General features: G+C 41.8%; 1 protein-coding gene across 1 annotated transcript in view; it reads right to left on the bottom strand.

Annotated features, from left to right (window-relative positions):
* The window catches only part of MELTF (melanotransferrin), a 297,224-nt gene that overhangs the window by 47,365 nt on the left and 227,465 nt on the right, over positions 1-22,394 (bottom strand). Inside the window, exon 11 of the mRNA XM_085635302.1 lies at positions 1,265-1,468. Within this exon, the coding sequence (XP_085491428.1) occupies positions 1,265-1,468 (204 nt within the window). The remainder of the gene's footprint in view (positions 1-1,264; positions 1,469-22,394) is intronic.

Genomic DNA, 22,394 nt, shown 5'->3' with positions numbered 1-22,394 from the left:
TTTGTGAATAGTATTAGCTCACACAGAAAATCCACTGGTGTGGCAAATTTTCCCTGTGAATAAATCTACTCATATGCTTGGACTTGTGGACGAGTCACCAAATGAAACATTGGTTCAAGAGAAAATATTTTCATCAAGCATCCGAACTTTTCCCACTCAATTTTATGAGGATGGTTTGTAATATGTGACAGAGACATGAAAGGGTTCCTAACACGCTCTCTCATGATGAGTGAAAATATTACATTATCAAATTGGTATAAACATTCAATATGTGAAAAATAAATGCGCTGTAGTGCTGCATACTAATTGCTTTGTCTCAAAGTCAAAATACTCTTTATTTGGCTTTGCATAAAACCATAAAAGATAGTACAATTATAATCGGAATCACATAAAACACATTTTAAATATCACTAAATACTTTACAGAAAGACAATATGAAATATACATAACAAATACGATCACAGATAATCAAATAAGAATCAATTTTGCCTCCTCTTTTCTATCAGACTAGATGAACCGGTAATAAAATCCTGGGTCACCCCTCCATAAGTTTTCTTCACCTCACAGCCACTCTGAGAAAAGAGAAGACTCTAAAACACACATCTGAGCTACCTAGAAACTGTATAAAGCATCACAACACTTTCTAAATTGCAGAAACTTTAAAATTGGCTTCAGGTAGATGAAAAAAGGAGCTCTATAAAATTTTCAAAAAAACATAAAATACATCAGAGTTTGAGCTGAAGTGGCGAAGTGAGCCAAAGAACAATGATGGATTCAACCCAGATCTGTGACTGGGGGCGAGTGTCTGAAAAGTTTCAGCGCTCCGTCCATCATCTCCTTGTGTTTGCTTTGTTCGCCCTAAGTTGGCAGGGTATGCCCAGACATGGGTCCCTTGCTCACTTTGACACTGGATTCAAGCTAGCCTGCCTGATGAGGGCTGTGAGCCCGAAACTGGTCCCAGGATGCTTGTTTCCGGTCCAGGGAAGACATGGCTTGGCAGTTCGAGCTGGACTGTTCCTGTGAGGCACAGGGTCAAGACTTGTGTTTGCAAGGGCAAGCCTGAACACATGGTCCCAGCCGACATGGACTTTTCCAAAAACATAAAGAGCGCCATACCGAATCCACCCTGAAACGGAACAGAAGCGTCCTCTCCCACCTAGATAATTGTTTTATGGTTTAAAACATATGTGATGAAATGCACTCATTTGACTGCAAACTGCATCTGATGAATAATTTTTGAAAGTGTGCTTCTGAATATTCTTACCTTTGGCAATATTAGAATCACTGCAATCCATAGGCCTGATCATGCCTCTTTTAATTAGAGCTCCTATTGGTATCCTCCATCCAGCCGTCCTTCCATAGCCAGTGTGACAGGATTTTTTTCCTTTAAGCTCATTGATGGTGAATGCATTCTGGCTGTTTTTCTTAACTACTGCAACCGCATAATAACTGCTGGTATTGTCTGTTTCTGGTTTTGAAAGAAGAAAGTAAATGTATTAGGTTATTACAGTAGCAAATCATGAAAGCTACTTGTTATAATCTGCACTTGGTATGCCCTGCCACCCCTCTCCCTCCTCCCCGGTTGGACCTTGCCTAACCATGTTGTACTGAACATTTCACAGCTGACTCCAGCTGACTGGAACCTGTGATGGTGAAAGGTATGAATAAAGAAGAGTCTAAAGTATCCTGTGTCATCTGCTTCTTTATAACACTGGCGACGGACAACCGTGTGAGGACGGTTCACCATCACCCCCAATACGTAATCCAGTTACAGCTGATACCAAGAATGTACAAAAAATAATTTCACTTATCTTACCTGAACTACTGCTTACGTTTGGATCATTACTGAAAGGAGTTGCTGACTGCTGCTGCATGGCGAGCACAGATTCTGGGGGTTTCATGCTTGTGACTGTGAAAAAGCATCACGGAGGATTACAGTGTGGAACTGCTGGTAGAGCTCGTTCAAGTTGTCAGTGACATGGGGCTGAAGCGTCTTCGCAGTAGACGTGTGGAATAGAGCAGCTTTCAGAAACATAGCTAAGTGGAGGTCGCATGGAGTGATTTTCAAACGAGTCTGCCACTGTGAGAAGCCGTTCCGCGATAGATCTGAGGAAACGTTATGTGCTGTGGTTGAGAAAGCGCCGTGGTATGCCTGCAGAGTGTGCGGTCTTCCCGCTGCCACTCAAGTAATCGCGCGGCGCACCATCCTCACTGGACTGCCGCTGAGGGGGAAATACTGCGGAGCGGTGGTCACACAGAGGGAGTTCCTCGCGTGACCAGCAGGCTTCGGTGACTTCCCTCACCGAAGGCTGTTCTGCCTCCTCACTGTCTTGCCGAGACTGCCGCTGAGGGGTAATACTGCGGGTGGAGGTCACACAACGGGACTTCCTCACGTGACCAGCAGGCCCCGGTAACTACCATCAGTGAACGCTGTTCTGCCTCCTCACCATCTTGCCGCGTAGCCTCCTCAAGTGCCCTGGTATTCGACCCGCATTCAATGCTGCTTCCGTCTTCACTGTGATAATTCCTGAGGCGGAGCAACGCTAAGACGTGCCAGTCTTTTCAACAAACGCAGGTTCTCATTCTAAGGGACTTCTTCATCCATATGACAGACGCCCCAGTTTCAAGGAAGTTGTAAATGCTTGTCGCTATGTCCACACACTGACAAGCACAGCAGTTTTATACATGCCACACGCTGACAGGCACAGCAGTCTCTACAGGAATTACAATTGTTCAAAAGACGGTAAAGTTGTATACGCTTGATGCTGTTGCCACACGCTGACAAGCACAGCAGTTTCTTTACATGCCACACGCTGACCAGCACAGCAATTTCTTTACATGCCACACGCTGACCAGCACAGCAGTTTCTACAGGAGTCACAATTGTTCACAAGACGGTATACAACGTCCATCATCACCCTGCCTGCCTATGCCTTCCACTCGCTGACAGGCACAGCAATCACCTTCATCTCCCTAACCCTGCTAGCCCTACTGGACACAGTGCTTTGCAGCCTGCTTCACGCTCCCAGTCTGATCCTTGTTGAGGTCTCATCGTTGCATAGTTCCTCCCTGTACTGCAAATTTCTTCACACTGACATGAAGCCAGTGCCAAGTAACATACCCATACAAAGCAGGAAGGAACATGGCCACTTCAAATATGTCCCAACCACTTCCTTTCTTCAACGAAGTGGGAGAACCTCTTATGCGTGGAAACAATGGTTTGGACTAATGGAGTCTTACTTAATCGCAACAGGAGGGGAAAAATTATCTTCCTTGCGCAAATTACATACTCTACTTCATAATTTAGGTATTGAGGGATGAAAAACCTATGACAACAGTACAACATCAGCAGAAGCAGATAATGATAGCGATGATTAAGACAATGTGTACTTGGTTGCAGTTAACAAACTAGAAAAGCATTTTGGTAAAACTATTAATGTGGTATTGGAAAGGCCTACATTATTTTCGAGAGTACAGGGCAAGAATGAGAAAGTTAAGACGTTCATAGCAGCCTTAAAGGGCCTAGCAAACACATGTGAATTTGAAACACTACAGGATTCCCTCATCAGAGATCAGATGGTGAGGTGCACATACAACACTAAAATACAAGAGAGGCTACTAGTTGCCAATCCTGATCTTAAACAGGCTATTGAGATAGCGGTGGGGATTGAGCACACTGCAGATTGCATGGCAGCAATGAAGGAAGATGGGGACAAACATGCTGAAGTAAATGCCATAAGTAAACAGGAGGTCAGCAAGGAGAGCAAGAGTAAAGTACCTAATGTTCTTCTAGCGGGCACCAAATTAAAGTGTTACTGGTGTGGCAGCCCAAGTCATTTAGCAAATTACGTAGGGTGTCAAGCCAGATCTATCACGTCACAAGTGTGGTAGAAGGGGGCATTTGGCTAGGGTTTGCCGCGATCAACTTACTAGAGCAGTAATGTCCTTTGAGCAAGAGCCGCCCCAAGAACCCACACGTTTCAACTCAACGACCCTGAAAAAAATGCAGAATTTGCGTTGTGTACTGTCACCCTTGACAAGAGAGAGGTCACTGTATTTGCAGATTCTTGCTCGCCCTATACCTTGGTGCAAACTGAGGTTTTCTCAAGAATGTTTCCCTTATGGAAACAAAACTTGCAATCCCCTGACATCCATCCAGGGGAGTACAATGGTGACCCCATACCCTTGGTAGGTATGACCACCATGAACATAGGATTTAAAGGGAGAAGCACAGTTGGGAAGATATATATCACGCAGAAAGGATCCAACTTATTAGGGTGGAAGCACCAGAGAGAGCTAGGTATCAAGCTGGATCCTAACAGTCCGGACTAAGTCCTACTAGTAGATCCGTCAGTAGGGGGGACTGAAGTGTGTAACGGTTTTCCCAAAGATAGGGCTGCTGAAAAACTACCAACACTCCATTAAGCTCAAAACCAATGCTAAACCAGTGGCTCACAAAGTCAGGCCCATACCACACATGATGCAGGCACCCCTACGAGCTGAGTTAGATAGACTGTTGTCACAAAGGGTTATTGAACCCATAGAAAGCTCACAATGGTTGGCCCATAGTTCTTACCACCAAATCGTCCAGCAAGGAGATCAGGTTATGTGTTGACCTGAGAGATTTAAACAAGAACATTTGGGTGGATAGGCATCCCTTGCCCCGGATACATGAAGCTCTTACCCTCATCAAAGGTGCAAGTTGTTTTAGTGTGTTAGACCTATCATTGGCATACCACTAAAGGGAGCTGCACCCAGACTCCCGTCACCTAACCTCGTTTATAACACCTCTTGGGGCGTTCCAGTACATTTGCATGCCATTTGGGTTGGCCTCAGCAACCGCTGCCTTCCAAAGGATCATGCAACATGTATTGAAAGGCCTCCCATGTACACTATGCTTCCAGGATGACATTCTTATTTATGGTAAAGATTTGGAGGAGCACAACATCATTTTGAGAAATGCACTAATTGAGCTGGAGGCAGCAGGTCTAACCTTGAAGAAAAAAAAGTGTTGCATAGGGGTGGGATCTGTAGCGTACTTAGGGCACACGATCTCTCAAGATCGTGTGCCCAAGGTAGACTTGGTGGAGGCTATTCAGGGCACAGCAGCTCCCACCTATGTCAAAGATCTTAAATCGTTTTTGGGCTTATCTGAGTTCTATGCTAAATTTGTCCGTAACTATGCTAGTATTGTGGAGTCATTGAGAACACTGTTAAAAGCAAGAACACCTTTTGTGTGGATTGAAGAGTGTCAGTCAGCATTCATCACAGTGAAGGAGAGTATTGCCACCCCACTAAAATCCACTGATCCCACTAAAACCACTGTGCTGTGCACTGACGCTAGTAATAAAGGGTTAGGCGCCAGTCTTACACAAGTGGTCGACGGCAATGAGCATGTGGTCGCCTTTGCTTCCTGTGCCCTTAAAGGAGCAGAAGCCAACTACTCTGTGGTGGAAAGAGGCACTTGCATGTGCTTGGTCCATTAAACATTTCCGTTTCTTTTTATGGGGTATCCCCTTCACTGTGAAGACTGATCACAAGCCCCTAATGTACGTATGCACCACAAAAGGGTGAGTGAAAACCACACCAAGGATCGCAAGATGGATCCTGGGACTGGAGGGGTACAATTTCACTGTTAAGTATTTGCCAGGCAATAAAAACGTTGTCGCAGATTTTCTATCTCGCTCACCACCTAATGTTGATGATTGTGAAACTGTAGTGGATTCTGATGAAATTATACTTAAACTGACTTGCCTTAACAAAGAGGAATGGAACGAGTGCTTACACTCAGACGAGGAAATTAAGGCACTCAAAGATCTCATAGTCAATGGTTGGCCTAATGATAAGAAAGAAAGTGACCATGTCACTTAGTGGCTACTGGGATGTGAAATTGGAGTTGAGCATTCAAGACGGTACGATTTGTAGGGGTGAAAAGATCGTTCCACCTGTACAATTGAGACAACAAATTGTAGCCCTTGCCCGCATTGGACACCTGGGGCGCAGCCTCACCAAAAATAAGATTAGGTTGGACGATTGGTGGCCGGGGATGGATACTATAGCCGAACACGCAGTACGGGATTGTCTTTAGTGTAGTAGCTCTGACAAAATTCATCAAACACTGAGACCCCCACTGTCCCCGGTGGTTGTGCCAGACCGGCCATGGTCCAAACTAGCCTTCGGCATCATTGGTCCCCTTAATCTCAAAATGTTAAATGAACTGTTCATACTAGTCAATGGGTGGTGGTGGAACATATGAACCGATTGGTGAAAGAATGTCTACAGTGAGCAGAGGTTTTAGGAATCTCTGCAAAAGAAGCATTGCAAGATACACTTTGGGCCTATCGCTCAACCCTTAATTCAGTTACCGGGGTGTCCCACTTTAGCTCCCTGAAGGGAAGAGTCCCCAAAACCAGACTTTCACCTCCTTGGGAAAGATCATACACCTGTGGATTAGACAGGGACGAAGTGGACAAAAGAATAAGTGTTCATCAGTCTGAATATAAAAACAGGTATGATGAAATTAAACATGTTAAAGCGCGCACTTTCAGAGTGGGCGATTGGGTTTGTGTAGACCTACCAAAACCACGAAGAAGGGAGGCCACAAGGTTCTCAGAACCCATGAGGGTAACTAACGTAGGCAGAAATGTAATTCAACTTGCTAATGGCCAAACATGGAGCATGGACAGAATTGTCCCTCACCGGCATGGCGCTGTGCCTCAGGTTGTGCCTCAAAGGGATGAGAAGGATCTTGATGGTCCTAGAAGATCACTAAGGTCCAGGTCCGCACCCAGGTGGACCAAAGACTACTGTACTGTGTAAATTGCCTTGTTCTAATGTTACATTATCTGGTATGGTATATTACCTTCATTCTAGGTCATGCCCATACTGCCTTGGCTTCCCACCCCCCCCTTTCCTTCTTTACTCCTTTCCCTTCCCCATGTAAGGAGATGTGTTATAATCTGCACTTGGTATGCCCCGCCACCCCTCTCCCTCCTCCCAGGTTGGTCCTTGCCTAACCATGTTGTACTGAACATTCCACAGCTGACTCCAGCTGACAGGAACCTGTGATGGTGAAAGGTACGAACAAAGAAGAGTCTACAAGTTTCCAGTGTCATCCGCTTCTTTATAACACTACTTTTCAGAACAAAACTGATTAGTGCACAGGCTTACGTAGACTATATTTTTGGGCATCTGAGATTTACTCTGAACATAGGTATGTCTGCTGCAGAAGAAACTGAAAGAGGAACTATGTCTTAGTTAGTTCATTTATCACTGTGTAAGTACTGGGAAGACAAGCTTCACTATGAAAGGCATAGGCTGTGTACTTGTTTCTAGCACAGGCGTATGAGTCTTACAGAGCCTTTATGTCACCACTAGATGTGTGCAGAATTTGGCTAATTTTCTTTTGCGTAACTTTGTCAAATTTTGAAAAACATTTGTATAATTATAAAAAAACAGCATTTGGTACTATATTTTACCTTAAAAAGCACTCAAACATTTGGGGCCATATGTAGGTAGCATACAAGTTACCACTTCTTAAATACCGAACTTTACCGATTCGGTATTTAAGAAGTGGTAACTCGTATGTAGGTAATCATTCGGTAAATATTACCGAATCGGAGAAATTCGGTAATTACCGAATCGGTATTTACCGATTCGGTAATGAGGCATACCTTCCCATTGATGGGAAGGTATGCCTCATTACCGATTCGGTAAATACCGATTCGGTAATGGGGGAGCACATGCAAGGGTGGCAGGGTGTCACATTGACACCCTGTTGCACCCCTGATTCGGCCATGTGGGCACATGTGGCGCACATACATGCCCTAAGGGCATGTATGTCTGCCACATTGCACACTTACACGTGCACAAAAATGCTTTTTCTCACCTATTCGTCATTTACCACCAACCTTTAGTTGGTGGTAAATAACGAATCCCCACACCCACCACACACTCTCCCTACATCTCATTTCATGATTCGGTATTTACCGAATCGGTAAATTTACCGAATCGGTAATATTACCGATTCGGTAAATTTACCGATTCAGTAAATACCGAATCATGAAATTCTCCCCCTACATCTCAAAAGCCAAAATACCGGTCGGTAACGGTATAATTACCGAAAATCGGCCGTTACCGACCGGTATTTGGCTTCCTACATGAGGCCCTTAATGTTTAAAAAGAAAAATAAACATGCACAGCCACTCATATTCTGGTGGTTTCCACGAACTGTGGTGTAATAGCAAAATTTGGGGATTTCGTATTTCAAGTGTAACGTAAAATTACACAAGATTACGCCTGGGTGATGGAAATTTCATCTGGGGCATAGTCAGCACCTCATTTAGAGATGAGTGGTAATGGAAATATCCCAATTATTGGATGGAGAGAGAGCTAAATCCGGAGGAGAATCAAGCAGTGGAAATTTCTCCACCAACATTCCCCTGGTTGATTGTCAGCCATATTTAGGTCTCCTTCCTATATTTTTGGGGGTTTCAATTACCACCCACTCTAAACAAACCCATAGGTCGCCATCTGAGTCCAATCTCTGTCTTTGTTTTCCTTTCTTTTTCCATCATATATTCAACCAAAACAATTGATAGTGTTACAAAGATCTTAAGCTAAAAAGAGGGTTCACTCAAATAAAGATATTTATTTAGGCAGGGTATAGGAACTGCAATAAGCATTATGTTATGCACTTGCAGGCAATGTTATGACTAGGTCATATAAAACTAAGAATGGAGTCTAGTTATTGAGCTAGCGTTCCAAGGATGTCAATTGGAGTCCGACTGACTGAGGGATAGCCATGCTTAAGTTGTAGGTAAACTGAACCAATCAACAAGTTCTTTACTCATCCCTGGCTGTGGTGTCTTCGATGTGGGATGCAAGAATGGGCAATGAGGAGCTAGTCAGCACCTACAACTGATGAGGTCGCTGAGAACCCATTGTTTTTGCGCAACCGGAGTACCGGACCTTGCAAACCAGTAAAACTGCATGGGACCGGGATTTTTGTGAATTGACTTCAAAATACAAGCAGGGGATCGGACCGGCACTGGTACTGTTTTCAAACCCTTAATTTTTGTGCTGTGAGTGTGAGGATGAATAACAACGAGGGTTTGGACTCAAAATCAGTAAGGCTGAGCCCCAACTAGCCAATGAACAACAAAATGCCAATACTGATGAAAACTTTTCCTTTTATACGTACCACATTAAAGTCAAACAATAGGACCACAAGACCTTTTGTCTCCGTTTGAATCAATCAAATTTTTTTATCCACATAGTCATTTCTATGGATTATTGAAAATCACTAAAATTCATCAACATTCCCAAAAAATTTCAGAACACCGCATATCAACATATCTCTCACACCACCAACCACAACTTTTTTTCCAACTCACTGCTTCAATTTTTTCCAGTGAGTGTGAGGAGGCATGAGCACAGTGAACTGAGGCACATTATGGCGTGTGCAGTAAGGAGCGTGCAGTGAAGAGCAGTGCAAGACTGTGGAGAAGTAGAGCATGAGCAGACTGTCAGACATGCGAGGCAACAGAGACTATGAAGAGATGCATAGCGCATCAGCTCATAACAGCCAATCCCCGTGATACATGCGTATGTGGTGTGCGTGGGCGCCATCTTGCGTTGGACCCACATACGGTGATACGCACATTTGGCTGCTGTTTTGTCTTGCAACGGTTTCCATGTAAACGCCGCAAAGGTGTATCGGCAATTCAGGCACTGATACATCAATTGTTTCGCCACAAAACTGGTTTCATACAAACACCGCAACACTGTAACTTTCGCAATTATGACTTAAGTTGTCATATGTTACATTGGTGACTCGCACACTAGGATTAATGATTAGCGAGTCATCTTAATTATTTATGGGTGATTCATACACCAAGTTTTACAGCGTGTCCAATTGCTGATATCTGTTTCGGTGACACGCACACCTGTTGTGATTTTTTTTTAAACAATAATAAGAGCTTGTGTGACTGAAATATAATTCTTATTCACATAATATCCAGAAAGGAGGGAAGACTATTTCATTTTTAACTTGTGTTTAGTCCACTTTCTCTGACTATTATCCAGTCTAAAAGTGCCATTATTTCACCTTCATTATTCCTATCACTACCTGGTCCATTTCAAGTGGTATGGGAGGATTAAATAGGAATGTTTGAAGCATATATAGAGGCACTATATGGTCAGGAATTTAGTGTGACTAGGAAAAAAGCTCTACTTTTAAATACACTGGGTAGGGAAGGCCAATATATTAAATACCTATAGCGACTGAGTCCAATGGTGATCCTATTGAAGATGTGTATGTTAAGGCAAAAAATGTCTCGAAAACAGATTTGCCAAATAAGTGAATTTAGTCCAGAATAGGTATAAGTTTTAAACGCATCCTAAAAGTATGGGTGAGTCAATCGATGAGTTTGTTTCTAAACTAGAGGAACTATCTATGAAGTGCAAATTTGGTGCGATGACGGATGAACTAATTCGTGTCCAAGTAACTGTTCACTGTAAAAGTAAAAAGATTCATGAGAGTTTGTGGGCTGCAAAGAATCCATCACTTATAATGTCATAGACATTGCCAAGGTAGTAGAGCACTCATAACAGTGTATGACGGGAATGGAGAAAAAAAGACACCAAATGTAGTGTAGTTTCCAACACAGTAAAAGCAGAACCTGATGTGAGCATGATAAGTAAGTTGGGTAATAGCACAGGGAAACCCAAGCAGCTTACCAAGTCATGCTATCGGTGTGGGAGCAATTTTCACACTGCAGACTATTGTAAATGTATAGCAATTAGCAAAGACTGCCGGGAGTGTGGGCAAAGAGGTCACTTTGTAATGGTTTGTAAACAGGAGAACAAACCAAGAGTGGCTACAGTGGATGTACATGAGGACCGAATCCTTGGTGTAGGAGATGCAGAGGCTGGGAAGCAGAAGAAGCAGCCCAAAAGCGGAATTTATATTCATTGGGGAGACTGTAGAGCTTATGGTGGACTCAGGCTCAATGTATTCAATTATTTCCAAGGAAAATGTTAGCGAAGCATTGGTCAAGCGTGGACCTGTTGCCCAAAGATGATAAACTGGGGGTATCAAGGGGAACAATTAACTTGGTGGGGTACATGGACTCTACTGTGGAATTTGGAAGGAGAAAGATTAAAGGGAAGGTCTACATAGCGGAGGATGGACCACCTAAATTGGATTGGATGCATCAATATGACCTCAAAGTTGTCATAAACCCAAGAGCACCCAATCGGATTATGGTAGTGTAGGACGTCTCATGATCTTACATCCTAAATGAAGCCCGGAATGTTTTTAGAGAAAAATTGGGCCATCTGAAAGGGTGAGTTCAGAAAATAGCGTTAAAGCCTGAAGCTATACCAATTCAGCGCGACGTACAGAGAATTCCCCTAATTGCTCAGGCTGCAGTGAAGGATATGTTAAAAGAGATGTTTTTAAATGTAGTGATCAAGCCTGTAGAGACGTCTAGATGGATATCTCTGGTAGTAATCACTGAGAAGTCCGATGGGAAGTACAGGTTTTGGTCTGACCTCAGATCCCTTAACTAGAATGTGGTAGTAGACACTTACCTGTTGCCGGACATAAACAAACTAATATTGGCTTTGGAGGGTGGAAAGTTTTTCTAAACTAGACTTGAAAAATGATTACCACCTAATCAAGCTACATGAAGGATCCAGGCCACTGATAGCCTTTATTACTAAGGAGGATACTTTTCTAATTACATGGATGCCGTTTGGTTTATGTACGGCAGCCAAAGTTTTTCAAAGAATGATGAACGAGGTGTTTAAGGGTCTGAGCAACATCCCATACTCCCAGGATGATACCTTAACCTTTGGTGATTCGATTGTACAACACAACATAGTCCTCATACAGGCTTCACACAGAGTAGGAGAGGCAGGCCTGTCCTTCCGAAGTGATAATGCTAGTTTTTGGTAGACAGAGTAGAATATTTAGGTTACAATATTTCTGCTGATGGAGTAAAACCCAAAGAGAACGCTATTAGATGAGCTCCTTCAACTTCTTGATAAACACAGTTTCAGGTCTTTCCTAGGCCTCATCGAATATTATGACAAATTAGTTCAAAGGTTTTCTGATAAGACAGAATGCTTAAGATTACTGATAAAGAAAGGGGCCAGTTTTGTGTGCGGTGATGAACAGCAAAAGTGTTTTTATCTCCTAAAAAAGAATTTTGTGGCGCTGGAATCCTGACACCGTTTGACACCACCCTTGTGTTTTGATCCTACAACAGATTACCTCATCACTTTGGATGTGGAAGCGCTGTATACCAGCATTCCACAAGAAGCATCACTCAATGTGATTGAGAGACTATTACAAGCGGAAACATGGACTTCGATCACACCCATTAATTTCATCATGGATTGTGCAAGATGGGCCCTAACAAAAAACTATTTTGAATTTGAAGGGGAATATTTTTTGCAAACCCACGGAACTTCTATGGGTATGACATGCGCACCTAGTATAGCCTGCCTATACGTCCACGATTTCGAGATGAAATTCATCTATAAAGATACGAACCCGTACCATAATAACATGGTGTTTTGGAAACGCGTTATAGATGATATTTTCCTCATTTGGAAAGGGGATGAAAATAGAGCAAAATACTTTCTTGCATGGTTGAACTCTAGGGATGAATACCTCAAGTTTACTATGACTTTGGAAAAAGATTCCATCACCTTCTTGGATTTGAAAATCTGGCCAAGTGAGGGTACTTTAAAAACAGAAGTATTTTATAAACCAACCAATGTGAACAACTTATTACGGTACGATAGTTTCCATCCGAAGACCCTAAAAGACAATCTGCCGGTGGGACAATTCTTAAGATTACGGAGAAACTGTACAGACAAAGAAACTTATGAAATCCACGCTAAGAAGCTCACGCAAAAATTGATAACAAAATCATATCCTAAAAGATTGATAAAACAGGCATACAAAAGGGCTAAGAATAACACCCGAGATGGACTATTGGAATCCTATGAAAAACCTGAAAATGAAAGAACTGTGTGTGTCACCACTTATGGTACGGAATCCAATAAAATAAAAGGAATCGTTTTGCGACACTGGAAAACACTAAACTCAGGTGGTTTGAAAATGGAAGAACCCATGTTTGCCTTTAAAAGAGGGAAATCAATAAGGGATTCTGTGGTACAAACTCGCCCTAAAAAGAAAAAAATGAATACAGGACAACAGATGAATACTTTATAGAACCTACCTGAAGTGGTTAGACACTTTCCGTGCGGTTCATGTAATGTATGCTGCTTAACAAAAACCAGCAGAGAGATCGACGTGGGCCTCAAAACTCCCTGGGAACAGCGAAGTTTTAGCAATTGTAATAGCCAAAATGTGGTATACTCGATGACGTGCAGTTGCAACATGAGATACATAGGAATGACTACCCGCAAAGTAAAAATCAGAATAAACGAACATCGGAGCATGTTTAGATGTGGAAAGACAATTACCAAAATGATTCGTCATTTTCAGACAAAAAATCATACTGAAAACGACTTCATGTGGACCGTGATTGAACGTCTACCTAATAGTTGCACGGAAAAACAGCTCCTCAAACTCGAGCAGAGGTGGATTTACCGCTTATCAAGTGCAACACAAAGCCTAAACGAGGAAATCCCGTGGACTACTCTGATGTGAGAGGAGGAATTGGTGAAATATCGCTTGCATGACAGATCCTCAAAAAATCAATATGACATTGAACATTTAGTCCAACAAAAACAATGTAAATATAACATATACAATAGAATGGGGCAGTAACTGCACCACATGAACAGGCGCCAGTTTGGAGCCAAACAGAGTAAAAAAAGTTGAAATCATAAAGGTCATCATGGTCATTGCTACATTAGCAATGCGAGCGTATTAACCACAAAAATAATATTCTATTAAACCCTGGAATAGATAATAAACATTCAAATAAGAAAAAACATACGATACAATAAGTAGACATTTATCATCTCGTCTACGTATTTAGAATAAAAATTTATAATAAAACGTGGATAGAACATTCAAATAAATAGAACTATGTGTAAATGGTGGGGGCTTGAAAACAATTATCGGACTACATTACCCAGAAGCCCCTGTTGACCGGAAGCATAGTAATACTTCGTAAACCGGAAATGCCAAAATAACCATAGAGAGAACGACGCGCGGTGCGTAAGAACACTACGAGATAAGTGAAGTGATTACTTAAGACGCCAAAACACCTTTGACTTCCTCGACGGCAGGCGGTGTGTTTACTAGGTACACACGCGGTGGTGGATCCTTGACGAAGTAAGTCGTTATATCCAGAGACGAGGGGATTTAAGTATAACCATGGTTAAACTATCCGTGACCCGTTTTGTCCGAACCCTTGTCTTTCTATACCAGAAATCCCAAAACACTCCGTAAGGGGCATCTTTTTTGTAGACCTGGTGTAGAGAGCAAAAACCCTTTTTTGTAAAGATGTGTTAGAGGGAAAGGATAGAGACATTGGCTAGAATAACACTCACAGTAGACGAGTATAAAAATGACCCGGGACGTAATATCACCGTCAGCACTTAATAGGGATCGTAACACTTGGGTCCGTGGTAAGCGAAGCTAAGCAGTCTTAGGTCTTTAAAAATAAATAAGAACAAACAAATCAGTTTTGTATTGCAGGGCGAGCCATCAACAACAACAAAAAAAGTATTGGGGCAAATAAATATTTTCTGTAATCTATGTTTGGATTTGTTTAGTGTGTGACTACAGGACGCTACCGTGACACACAAGACCTGCATGATGCTAATAAGCATCAACCAGTAGGTGAGAAAAAAGAAGTATGGAAAAATATTAATGTTCGGAAAGATACACTCTAGAGAGACACAGGTACCATGGGAGTGGGGTAGCCTCCGAACACAATAACATTGTACCATGAAGCATGTGTTTAAAATAGACACAATGGCACACGTGTGAATGAAAAGGAAAGTTGCACATATTCGTGTGGGAAGGGGATTCACAACTGAGAGCCACAAGTTTCCTTTTTTTAAATGAACACAGAGTGTGGGTTGGGAAATCACATAGTGAGTATAATTCGATGAGGTATAGACACGGCTATTGACACCGATAAAAAATGATCACTTAGTCTGGGTGTTCACACAAACGTTGCACTATAGTAGTGAAAATAATATGACAGGAATACCAAATTGTGAAGAAACATAACTGTGTGCATATGTTTATATTCCCCTTGTTTGATCTTGTAGAAAATCTACTGACGATCGAGTTGTAAGAGTCTAGGTGAGTGCAATAGGCCTCATGATTGGTATGCATGCAACAAATGCGTAAACACAAGGCAGGGACCTTAAAATAAGGAACAGAATAACAAAGCCCTGACGAAGGCCCCAGACCCGATAGGGTTAGTAACGTGGGCCGAAACATGTTGGCACTATAACAAGGATACATTTGAAAAAATTACTTTCAAAAGAACCCCAATACATGATTTTAATGATACCACAACTACCCTAATAATAAAATATTTGAGAGGGGTATACCTGTAGGTATTTTTAATATATCACAACATCTGGTTCCCTGCTTAACCAGTATTATCTTATATAAGAACTCCCAAAACACCTTTGGTTGAGTCCGCCCAGATAGTACCACCTTATCTGGGTGTGGAGAAGACGCCTATGATGAAGCATGTCACTATTCGTGAGTGAGGCGTCTTCTCCAATATCTTGGATATTCCACCCTACTAAGTGATACAACAACAGATAAGATATCCAGAGGTTTTGTGCTAGGATATCCGGCTTCCTGGTATAACTGTATACCCACAAGGGATAACAGTTAAACAACAGTTGCCTTTAGTGATAATACCGTTTGACACCAAACTGGTCTGTGCTCACAGTTGATGCCAGTGCCATTGGCATCGGGCTGTTCTCTCGTAAATCCATGGCAAACATGAGAAAACATTGGCATTTGCCTCCAGAACCTTGACCACCTCCAAGAGAGAGCCCTCTGCTATAGAGTGCAAAGCACTAGCAGCAGCGTGGGGGCTGAATATTTCAGAACTTACCTGACGGGAACCAAGCTTGTTTTACTAACAGACCACAAGCCATTAGTAAAGGCTCTGCTTCCAGGAGGAGCTGGCAAGGGATCTGCGAGGTTGGCCAGACTTGCGGACCGACATCAGGAGTATTGTTATACATTGAAACATATTCAAGGGTGGAGAAATTGTCAAGCAGACTGCTTATCTAGGTTGTCATTGAACTAGCGTGAGGTGGATGACCCTGCTGTTTTGGCAAGGGAAAGTGAGGGTGCAGTGGCATCAGTGCAAGACATGATGGAGGCAGGGGGTGCACATGCCATTACTATGGAGAAATGGAGAAAGGAAATGGACTCTGATCCACGATTAAGGAAGTGAAACGCTTAATTTTGTTAGTAAGTAGGAGGGAAAGTTCTGTGGTGCTCTCTGTCAGGCCATATCTCAAGGTCTTGGATGACCAATCAATGTGTGATGATATAGTAGTCATCAGGGGTGCAAACGTTGTTCCTCCTCGTGGGTTGTGGTCAAAACTTGGTGGAAATAGCACATGAGGGGCACCTTGAGCAATCCAAGACAAAGAAAAGATTAAGAGGAGAATGGTGGTGGCCAGGAATGGATGAACAAGTAGAGCGGTGTAGTATATGCAAGGAGAGTGAAAAGTAATTGAGAGTCGAAGTGCAAGCAGACTTGTGACAAATACCCAATCTGGGCAAGGCATGGCACATCTTGAGCTTAGATTTTATTGGGCCTATGAATGAATTGAGGGGTGAATTGAGGTATGCTTTGGTGGTGGTTAATGTACATACTAAGTGGAGATTACTATTACAGTAACGGTTTCTTTGTTGAAAGAAATTTTGAGAGAGGCGGGTGTAACGAACAATGACACTAAACTGACTTTGCACGAGAAATGAACTTTCTTAGAGTCTTGGGAATTTAACACAATCGCACCTCATTACATAACCCACAAAGCAATGGAGTTGTGGAGAGGGCACATAGTATGGTCAAGGATACCATCCAGATGGCCATAGCAAGTAGGCAAGACTTAGGACGAATGCTCATGGTGATTGTGTGGGCCTATCACATTAGTGTACGTGAGGTAATAGGCAAAACCGAATTCGAAATTATGTGGGGGAGCCTTCCAAGAATAAAATTGGTCCCTGGTAGGATGAAGAAGAGAATGGAACAAGAAAAAAGGGGGGACCGGAGTAGAAGTCAGGAAGTATGAAATACAGTCACCAGACGCATCAAAGTAGGAGACTGGGTAAAGCTTTGTTGTGGTCAGAAAGGTGTGGGTTTGACAATATTCAGAGGCTATTTCAGAGTTGAACAAGTTCATCATTATTCAGTGGTCTTGGACAATAGGGAAAAGTGGAACAATAGGTGGGTCGACTTGTATCAAAGAGGTGGTCAATGTGATGTCAGCACGGGGGTGGGGCAGGGGAGAAGTCCTTTCATGTTGATGTCTGATGAAGATTTGTGTCACTCAACACAAGAGTCTGGTAACACTATGGTGGCTGCCCAGGATAGAGTGTATGCAATTGTGGAAATTCTTGAAGGGTCAAACCGGCCCGCAAACATGACAAGAGGCAGTAGGAGTCGCTGACCACCTGTTTTCGAGAGGCCATATTTAGTAAAGTTTACAGTATTTCTTTGTTACTTTTGATTTTATTTCATATATGAATTTTCATCTCAAGTTTATTTTTGTTTCTATGTGTAGTTTATGTAATTTCATTTTTATGAATATGTTTTGCATTTTTAAAGGAGGAGGATATGTTTTACGCGTGTTATGCCTATGTCGTATGGAACTAGGAATGCAGTTGTGTTCCAGGTTCTAGTTATTGAGTTAGCGTTCCAAGGAGGTCAGCTGGAGTCTGACTGGCTGAGGGATAGCTATGCTTAAGTTGTAGGGAAACTGAATGAATAAACAAGTTCTTTACTCACCCCTGGCTGTGATGTCTTCAATGTGGGGTGCAAGACATTAGTCAAACTTAACGTATTCAACAATGTTTGGGAAATTTACAGCTCAACAATAAAAAAAACAGACAGATAAGTTTATTAGACGCTGATCAGTCAGGTAATACTTGTAACTTATATTATGCTTTGAACCCAATACTGCTACCGAGTTTGGGCTAGCTGATCACATGACACTATCCTGTATATAAATTATATGTAGTGTCTATGGGGCCCATAGATTATGTTGTCCTCATTTGTGTACCGTCATACCGCCGGCAGTGTACAACCCCATGACACGAGTTGGGCAATTGTTATATTAATATAGGACTGAAAAGGATTCTTTCTTAACAGTACAAATCCTAGGCAACTGGAGGAAGTCACACCGCACTTATCAAAATCTGTGACAAGTGTGTGCTCTTCAAGGTTCTAATTAAGAAGATTCCTATGTGATTTGCACCCTCACCTGAAATTCCAAGACCGTAACACAAGATTATTTGAGAATACAATCTATTTACTGGAGCAAGTCTATTCGCAAATTGTTACAATGCATTTTCTATCCAGTTGCTGATAGGACTACCGAAGGTCCTATTTATTCAGAATTGTTAAGGGACTCCTTGGACTGACGTTGATGTAACCGACCAATCACAATGCACGGATCTGCCACTCAAGGTTAGACTATGATTGGACCAGTGTGAGATGAGAGGTTTCTACACATCGGCCAGACACTTAACTGATACACAATAAGGGTCCAGCACGGACTTTGATTTGCTGTATTCCAGTAACACTATGTGGCGCATGTTGTCATTATAGCTTTATACATACTCTCATCTCTGCTTATGTTTGAGTAAATATATATATATTTTTTAAATAGAGGATCTTGTCTACCATTTTTAAGGAGTACAGAAGATAATTATCTTCCCTTCTTTCATCTCTCCACATAGCTTTTCTGCCCTCGAGACAGTAGTGCTTTAAACATTTCCAGAGTGGAGGTGTTGCTATCAATGTTACATCACTGAAGTCACAGGGTTTGTGAAAAATCAGAAGGTCAAGTGTAGCAAATGAGCCACGTCTATTCATTAGTATTGCAAGGTTGTAGTGTGCATCTGCGGTGCATTCTGAAGCGCACAGTCCCAATTATAAGAGTGAAGCATGGAGTGGCCGGGCACTGCCATGAACAGAAATTATCTCTTGAAATGGCCATTACATTTTTAACAAGCATTTACAATGCAATGGTCTCGGCATTGTTAAAGTTAGAGCTATTGGCATTGCTCATGACATTATTTTTGTTTTTAAAACATCTCTGTCTCTCTCACAAAAATAAGTCTTATTTTTGTGAGAGAGAGAGAGAGATGTTTTAAAAACAAAAATAATGTCATGAGCAATGGCAATAGCTCTAACTTTAACAATGCCGAGACCATTGCATTGTAAATGCTTGTTAAGATCTCTTTCAGTAGCCTATAAACATTGTCCCATCCACTAAAACATGTTTGTTGTAGCTATATCAGGTTTAGTCACAATTTATCATTCTACTTTCTTGAATTGGCTCTAAGGATAGCTCCGCCCCATTGTTTGAAGTGTAACTATGTGAATGAGTTCCTTTTAGATTTACTGTATGCAACGCTATGTGTTTATCTTGAAAATTGTGGTGAGTTCCAAGCATTGTTCACTTAAATCATAGTGCACTTTTCACAGGTGCATTGTTATAAATCCTTTTTGTTTCTTATTTGATTCTCCTTGCATCGAAGACCTTTCCCTTGATTTATTTACCTCTTCCTGTGTCTTTCTTTTTTTAAACCGTGATTAGTTGCCGTTTCCGCTTTTCTTGCCCATTATGACTACTCATTTTGCGCCCACTATGATCTGGCACTGTACATGAAGGTCCATTTTTAATTTGCACCTGCTTCCTTTTTGTCACTTTTTATAAATTTTTATTTTTGAATTTTTAGAGAATCAGCATTGGTGATATAACAGTTTCATAATATTAACATTTGTTACATGATCCATAGAAAAGAGACTTTAACCCAAAGAAAAGACAGTCGGTCATAGCTGCAAACAGTGGAGATTCAGCATAAAGGATAACACATTTAATCATATCCAGTTCTTAATTGGAGCCCATAGTGAGAGTCCAAATTTCTTTTTTTCCCTGCCTTTAAGTTTGTACAAAGCAGTTTCCAGCTTATACAGAGAAAGTAATTTAGTCATCCACATACTAAAAGACGGTGGATCGGGGTTTATCCATTGGGAAGTGATACATAATCGGAGAATTACCATACATAGAAACAAAAATCCTTTCTCAGGAGCAGAGCGGGTTCTAACATTTGCATCAAACTCGACACCAAACAAGACTAGTTGAGGTGACAGATTAACTGAAATGCCAAGACCTATATTCAAGAAATTTTGTATCTCCTTAAGCCAAGGGGAAATAACGGGGCAGTCATATATCATGTGGACCAAATCTGCAGCCCTTAAAGTGCATCTGGGACAGAAGACCCCTCGGTTTGTCCCCCATTTAGCTATCTTAGCTGGAGAATAGTATAGGTCAAAGATAGCCATGAAATGTTGACTCTTATGCCTACCTGAAAATAATAGCCGATCGGCTAAATTAAATACGGTTTGCAGGTCAACCCCTGTTATCCTCAACCTCATCTCCCAACGGTGCTCATATAAAGCAAGGTCATCCTGTTGACATGCGGTCATAATTTTGACAAGTTGAGAGATCTTACATCTCCCTTTTATACATTCAAGTATCGAGTTCCTTTCCAGGCTAATCTGTCCTTTTAAATCTAAATTGACTAAAAAGCTGCGAATTTGGAGGTATTTAAAGAAGTCTGTATGTGGCAGCCCAAATCTTTCTTGAAGTTCTGCAAATGATATTAGTTGTTTTCCTATATAAAAGTCACCAATGGATCTAACACCCTGAGCACTCCACCTCCTCATTATAGAATCAGAAAAAATTGTAGGAAGTTTGCCTGGTATTCCCACAGGCATATATCGATTATATTCCTTAAAAGTAAAATGTTTACACATTTTTGACCAGATTGCTACAGCTGCAACTAGGATCTTGAAACGTGTCTTTTTGTAATAACTGGGCTCAAAAAACTTAAAAAACATATAGTTAGCTTCTGGGCCAAAAACAAGTTCATAAATAGATGGGGAATTAGCTGGATCCTTGTAAGACTGTACACCAAAAAACAAAGTTCCCATATGTTGTAACATAGCCATCCAATAATAGTGTTGGAATTGAGGGATATTTAATCCCCCCCTATCCATGGCTGAACTTAGTTTTTTATAGGTTCTCCTTGTCCTTTTATACCCCCATAAAAAGCGGGAGCATATTCTTTCGATTTTCATAAAGATTAAATTAGGGACCAGAAGTGGGATCGTGCGGAATAAATAGAGAAATTTCGGGAAGACTACCATCTTAATAACATTACACCTGCCATATAATGATAGATGCAAGTAATCCAGATTCTCTAGCATTTTATTTGTTGAGATTAGGGTGGGATCAAAATTTAAATTGACTATAGACTGTACATTGGCCGCAATTTTCACCCCAAGGTAAGTCGTCTCTGTAACTATATTAACGCCAGATAAAACATCAGAGCCAGTATAAAGAATTTGGGTTTTGTGTAGGTTCAGCTTATAGCCAGACACAGCACCAAATTCTGATGTCAAAAATTCGATACGTCTCATTGCATTGGGGACATCTAGTGTGACAACAGCCACGTCATCCGCATAGGCTAAAACTTTTACCGACTCGGTCACAGGCTGTACTGGAATAATCTGCAGATCGTGCTCAATCTTAATCAAAAGGGGCTCGATATAAAGAGCAAACAGGAGAGGGGAGCAGGGACACCCCTGCCGAGTACCCCTGTAGATCTTAAACTCACCAGAGCAATTACCTGAAATACGGATTGTGGCAGCTGGACAGGTGTACATAGCTTGTATAGCCTTAGTAAAGGAAGATGGAAATCCTTTCCAATAGAGAGTTGCCCATAAAAATTCCCAGGAGACCCTGTCGAATGCTTTCTCAGCATCCAACAGGGCCACCCCTATTGGAACTTTAGAGACCTGAGACCAGTCCAGAAGAGAGATTATACGCCGGACATGATCCGTAGTGCCTCTACCTGCCACAAACCCATGCTAACGTAATGAGACATGTGATGCAATGATCTTTCCAAGTATTCTAGCAAGAATCTTGGAAAAGATCTTGCTGTCTGAGTTTATTAGTGTGATGGGGCGGTATGAGCCTGGTTCAACCGCATCCTTACCTTTCTTTTTGAAAACGATTATGGTTGTTTTGGACCATGAGTTGGGTACGAGACCCAAAAAAGCTTGCTGGAAGAGAGATAGTAACACTTCCTGAAGCTCAACCTGGAAAGAGATATAGAAC

Source organism: Triturus cristatus, chromosome 11 (genome assembly GCF_964204655.1).
Source record: "Triturus cristatus chromosome 11, aTriCri1.1, whole genome shotgun sequence".
NCBI classification, from domain to species: Eukaryota; Metazoa; Chordata; class Amphibia; order Caudata; family Salamandridae; genus Triturus; species Triturus cristatus.
This window is presented reverse-complemented; position numbering and strand designations above follow the sequence as displayed.